This window comes from Populus euphratica, unplaced genomic scaffold, assembly GCF_000495115.2.
Source record: "Populus euphratica unplaced genomic scaffold, PopEup_1.0 scaffold12.1, whole genome shotgun sequence".
In the NCBI taxonomy this organism is placed as follows: Eukaryota; Viridiplantae; Streptophyta; class Magnoliopsida; order Malpighiales; family Salicaceae; genus Populus; species Populus euphratica.
This window is the reverse complement of record NW_011499858.1, coordinates 515418-521591: the sequence shown is the minus strand read 5'-3', so window position 1 is coordinate 521591 and position 6174 is coordinate 515418. Positions and strand designations below refer to the sequence as shown.

Below are 6174 nucleotides of genomic sequence, written 5' to 3'. Positions count from 1 at the left end.
TTTCCGCTATATCAGGCTCAGACCCTGACAAGTTTGGGTCGAATTTATAGATGGAGAATAGCCGTGTTATCTAAGGTCCGTTGGACAAGATGAAAAGAAAGGCAGCACCATCAAATTCCGCCAAATATCAGTGAAAGCAATTCTTCTAGGAAATTCTCCACCATAAATCACAAATCTGCTCCACCAATCCCCAAAAATGGCACCAGAGAAAAAATAAGACTTTTATAGCCGTTGGGGATATAATTATCACGGTTTTTCAAAATGTTTTTTATTAAGAAATATATTAAAATAACAATTTTTTTTATTTCTAAAAAGTTATTTTTAATATCATCTAAAAACATTAAAAAAATATAATAAAATTTTTAAAATTTTTTAAAAAAATTACTTTTATTTTTTAAATTTTTTTAAATTTTTTTAAAATTACTTTCAAAACACGATTTTTGATCAAGTGCTTTGCTTTCCACGAAGAGCATCCCCTCCTAAAAGACACGAGGATAAATAACTACATTTTAAACCTCACTTGCATATCCCGAGTTCTGGTATGCAAATAGGATGAAGATGAACAGCTTTCTTTTGTTTTTGATTTATTTATTTTTTTCAAGAATGCGGATAAATAACTTTCCTTTGTAATACTGATGGTCAAGCTTGCCCAGGGGTTGATAATCCCTGATTAAATCTCCTTTCAGTGATTTTGATGAAGCTCGTGTCAAGGGCAATACTCCCACGCTATTTCCAGGTGCATGGATTGTCATTGAACCCGAAAGTCAACATGACAAAGCTGCCACGGGTTCCAAGCCACTCTGGTTAACTTCAATCCTGCTTTGGGTTTGGCTGTTGATCAGATACAGCACGCCTCTGAGCAAGTAACCGCTTTGTGCGTTCCAGGACACCGAAGAAGATGGAGCCACCGATGCCTATCCACAGCACTCTCGGCCCTATACCCTGACATACAGTGCAAAGCAAGAAAAATTATTCTCCTCTCAAGATGTCAAGATTTTTAACCTGAAATGGTAAAAATTCATTCTCACAGCAGTCACTACATATCCCTTCTAATTTAATAGAGCCACTATTTCTTCTCTCTTCTTTTTTGAGTGCACATCACGTTCAAACTCAGTTTGCATGGGCAAAAGAAACATTGAAGATTCGCACCTTTAGAAGAGCAGTAGGTCCTTCTTCCCTAACAACGGTTGAGACACAGTCAACGATGCCTTTGTACTGGTTAGCTGATCCCTACAAAGAATAATAACACCAAAAGGCAGCTCATAAAATGGCTCAATGATGTGAAGGACAACATGCATGAGTTTTAGGCATACCTGAACCATTAACCTTGTCTTGATCACATCGAGGGGGGTGGTTATGGCTCCAGTTAGTGCACCTGCAAAACATTATTATTCAAAATACGGAGTTATTAAATTAAAATTTATTCATTGTTTTGCTACAGAGTGCAGTTTAAAAAGTTTAATAGAGAACATAGCAAAGAAATAGAGAAGGGTATGGGGAGCATGAAATGGGATTCATATTGACAAACTGTTCTTGAGGATATAAAAGAAATTGGGAACAAATACATTTATTCCATCTCAACTGTTCACAAGCAGTTTTCCACTCCAACTCATGCCAGTCAGGAGCTCTATGACATATACAGCTATCACATTACACATGTACAACTAGTACATTGTTTTGCCCCTTTTCCTTCTTAAACTCTCGTATTTTTTATCTAATCATTAAATTTTATGTAGTCGGTATAAATTTCCTCAACCAAGCCTTTGATAAGATACCCAAATTCAATGAGAAGATGAGTATCATATGGAGGAAATGAAGGCAATTCACATATCTGGACTTCAATATTACCAGCAAAAGCACCAATCGCAGCATTCTCAGGATCATTCAAATCTCTTTGTGCCTGCCAAGAGAAGAAAGTGTACATATAAATTTAAATACTTGGGTGTATACATATTCATGTACACTACTTCTATGGCCACATGTTGTGCACATTTAATTTAATATTCACATGGTTATTTCTTATAGGTAGCAGAAACTATAGTATAGTTTAAATTTATAATATTTATTAGTAATTGATTATTCCAAACATATCATCTTTTCAATCTTCATCTCTCAAGAAAAGAAACTAGTTTACCACCCACCGACAGTCAATGTTTCAAGGAAACAAGGCATAGGACAAAGTCACACAAATCAATGCAAGAATCTAATTTATTTTAACGCATTATGTTAAGTCAAATCACTCTTAAACTCTCAAAAATCTTGTCAAAGAATCAATTCAACCCTATAGCTTAAGCTTTGCATGGACTTGTACTATCTTGTGCTATTAATTAATTTTAATTAGAGGAGAGAATGAGGGTGGTGAGATTCAATTTGATCATCAAGACTCTGATATCATGTCAAAAAATCATTGTTTAATTGGGTTAAAACAAATACATACCACTCTCTCACTTCTCCAATTATCTATGTTACATAGATATGAATTGGTGACGGGCAACAATATCCAGGAACAGAGCACACAAATAGTACGGATTTCATCATGTATTAAAAACAAAGAAGCATCTGAGTAAAATAGCACAAAGTAATTGAAGGATTGCACAAAAAACTAATGCTTAGTGAAAGCATACGGCCACTCTATAACCAATCCGTAGCTGCTCGTAGATGCAGAATTGAATTGCATCAAATGGCAAATCACGCAGTAAAAATGATCCATATCCCTGCACTCTCAAAAAGAAGTTGGAAGTCAGAAATGCATAAGTATTTATGAAGTATGATGGTAAAGGCATAATAAACAGCCAGAAATCTTTAGTCTGAAAAAGAACCTTCCTAAATTTATCATAAACAAAGCAAATGAAAACTTTAAATTTGCTAATTCAGAGAAATCAAGAGATCTAATCTAGCAAACAAACACAAGTATCTCAGGGTTTTTATAGGGAGACATAACATACCGCATAAAAACCCTTAAAACCTTCCTTAGAGACAATAAGACGGACAGCGTCGGGGGCTGAGGTGAATTGGCCAGTCTGCATCCTTTGCTTAATGACCTGAGGATTATTTAATTTGAGTGATAATGGCCTATATATATATATATTCATATGGATGCACAAGTTAACAATATATACCTCTGTTGGAACACGAATGAGAGAAGCAGCAATCCCTCCCACAGCACCCGCAGTCTACATAAAAGTCAACAATCTTATAGCTACTGCAAGAAAAGAGTATTCATAAAAAGGGAAAAAAAAAAAACTTCCCTGTAGACAACCTTAGCTTAAAAATTAAAAATTTAGGAAAGTTGCGGTGCACTGGTAGATAATGATCCTAACAGTTGACACTATCTGGGTGGCTGGTGTGATAGATGATGTAAATTATATTCCATGATGGAATAATAAAGAATATAAGACATCATGCAATTCTAATCCTGTGAGGAAATGAGGAGAGAACGAAGGAACAGTGCACCATATTGTATCTAGAGCTTCCACCAAATTAATTAATTAACACTTCGATGACAGATGCAAGCTTTGCAGTGTGACTGAGCTGTGTAAACAGACCTACAAATCGGAAGGCCTATTTGACATTCTGCATTGAGCATGCACCCAAGCCAATATTCATACCATGACAGAAAATACTCAAAATTGAAAACAGAATCTTACCAGATGAGCTACAGCACTAAGATTTTCAGGAAACGTCTTCAACAATTTCTGCTTGGTAGGCTCATATACTCCAACAAATAACGCAGAAGCTCTGAAGAACAGAAAAGAAAATAAAAAGCAGAAAGAGAAACATTACCAACTAACTGGGAACCAAAGGCAGGCACGGATACAGAGAAGAAAAGAACTTCATAGTAACCAGATATTAAATTTTAATTGATCGGGTCATGTAACTTCATCCAGAGTTATTTTGTTGATCCTTAACAAGACAATAACAGTTGAGAACCTCTTATAATTATGTTTTCCACTTCTTGTCTGCCATTGCTAAGATTTGGTAGCGAGAAATTCAAAGTTTAATTATCAAAATTTAACAAGAGTAGTGTCTAAACTCAATTCCTTAACCTGCCCGTAAAGAAGAAAAATACTACTCCATTTGGAAAATGAACACTCAGCGTGGAAGAGTTTACTACTTCCTGCACCCTAAAACTTTTTGAGTTCATCAGAAAATTGAAGCATGAGACTATAAGCTTATTCATTCATTTTGATTAGCAGTTTTTAACCATAACAAAAATTAGAATGCGAGCTTTTTCGAATTTTCAATTGTAAATACTAAACAACGACACTACCAGGGGCAGTCATGGATAGAGGGAGACAGCATGTGCACAGAGTCACACCCACCCCACCACACAGGTATTTCAGATTTCATCAACTTTCCTACTGAACTGGTGGAATTAGTTTTTTTAATGAATCATGAATAATCACAAAATCAGCCAGGAACATGTCAAGCTTTTGAACTTGAAAGCCTGCTAGAGTGCTGGAGCACTAATTCTCCAATGTGCATGATCAGTACAAGAATACTTAACACAGTGGGAGATGGCTAGCATGCTCATGTATGCGCGTATATTGGAACAATGAATTAGGGAACTTTCATCTGCAAAAAGTACTTACGGTAAGACACCAGCTAGATTTCCAGCCAATCCAGAATAAAGACCCTTCAACATTATTTTTCCACCACCACGAGCCGCCTATCAATAGTAAATTCGAAAGCATTCTTGTTCTTATTCAGTGCAGATGGAAAAAATACATAACAAATTGTCAAAATTAAGCGCCCAAGAGAATTTATCAAACCATAAGGCAAGGTAAGAATTTAAGAAACTAGAAATGAGATAGAAAAAACATTGTATTAAGAAAGACAAAGGACAATAATATCCAAAACAAACATTAAACAAAGAGAGGCCCTGCCTGAAGTCTTGTCTTTATGGTATCAATAGGATACAATGCAGTTTCAACAACAACACCAGCTGTACCTCCTGCTATAACTCCCTCTGCCAAAAATTTAAAGAATACACACACACATATATTTTATATGAAAAAAAAAGGAAAAAGAAGAAGATATGATGGCGCAGAATTAAAGAAACATACCGAATAAAATACGCAAGAAATCAAATGGGCTATCTTCTTGTGCATTGATTGATGCAAAAGGCTTTGTTTTTTGCATTTTCAAAATGGGTGCATCTGCAAAACCAAAAAGAACAAAGCTTTCAAATCAATTCAACAAATAAGTGTAATAGAAAAAGGGGGGGAAAAGTAGGTACCTAAATGGGGTTTTGAAGAGGTTTTTGTGTCAACAGCTAAAGTCAAAGGACCCATTTTTTTTGTTTACTAAAAAGAAACTAGGACCTCACTTCACTCTCCACAAACAAAAGACTATGAAATCAATTGATTATCGATACATGTGACAGAGAGAGGAGGAGAAACTAAAGAGAAGGGAAGAAGTTATGAAGGAGCAGTGGCGCTGGTCTTGTCTGGTTGAAAACCATGAGACAGCTAGAGATTGAGGGAAGCATTTGTTACGGGTGGCAAATATAAACTTATATGATATAACTCCGTCCCTAAAGTTTAGAAAAACAAAATACCAGTCCTTAGGTCATAAATTATATATTTAAGCCCTATATTTATAATAATTAATCACACAGTCATAGACTCCGTCTGCATTGTGTTTTGACCACGCTTTTAAAATTATTTTTAACTTTAAATTAATATTTTTAGAGTTTTTAAATCATGTCATAATACTGAAACTAAATTTTAAAAAATAAAAAATATATTATTTTAATATATTTTTAAATAAAAAATACTTTTAAAAATAATTTTTACTACATTAGCTCTCAATCCTCTTGTTTTATGTTTGTTTATATTTTGTATTTTTTTTAAAAAAAAAGAAGATAAATAGGTAAGAAAAAGATTTTTTATTAGAAAAAAGGCATTTAAAAAAAAAACTGATATGTTGTCATCTCTAATAAAGTAAATATTGTATTATTTTTAATGATATAAAATCAAATTAATTAGTTTGATTGCAATATAGTAATTAAGTCACAATAAAGTTTTTGTTTTTGTGTTTTAAAAATATTTTTAAAAAAATTTAAAATTAATATTTTTTATATATTTTTTATCATTTTAATACTCTAACATTGAAAATAAAAATTATTTTTTTAATATTTTTCTATAAAAAAACATTTAAAATTAACTACAA

General features: G+C 33.6%; 1 protein-coding gene across 1 annotated transcript; it reads right to left on the bottom strand.

Moving 5' to 3' along the window:
- Window positions 1–437: 437 nt before the first annotated feature.
- Window positions 438–5495, bottom strand: SAMC1 (S-adenosylmethionine carrier 1). Its single transcript, XM_011023651.1, has 12 exons — window positions 5240–5495; window positions 5067–5159; window positions 4887–4969; window positions 4593–4669; window positions 3648–3738; window positions 3120–3173; window positions 2946–3041; window positions 2625–2714; window positions 1849–1900; window positions 1314–1375; window positions 1150–1230; window positions 438–942 (listed from the first exon to the last, which is right to left on the bottom strand). Exons 1-12 carry the CDS (start codon window positions 5292–5294, stop codon window positions 811–813), a joined length of 966 nt encoding a protein of 321 aa, XP_011021953.1. The 5' UTR covers window positions 5295–5495; the 3' UTR covers window positions 438–810.
- Between the last annotated feature and the right edge of the window lie 679 nt (window positions 5496–6174).

Bases quoted from the DNA above. Each gene is read 5' to 3' on its own strand.
- SAMC1 (XM_011023651.1), bottom strand. From the start codon at position 5,294: ATGGGTCCTTTGACTTTAGCTGTTGACACAAAAACCTCTTCAAAACCC. The intron at 1,376-1,848 runs GTAATATTGAAG...AATGTTTTGCAG, and splicing joins TGCGATTGGTGCTTTTGCTG to GTGCACTAACTGGAGCCATA. The intron at 1,231-1,313 runs GTATGCCTAAAA...TATTCTTTGTAG, and splicing joins AGACAAGGTTAATGGTTCAG to GGATCAGCTAACCAGTACAA.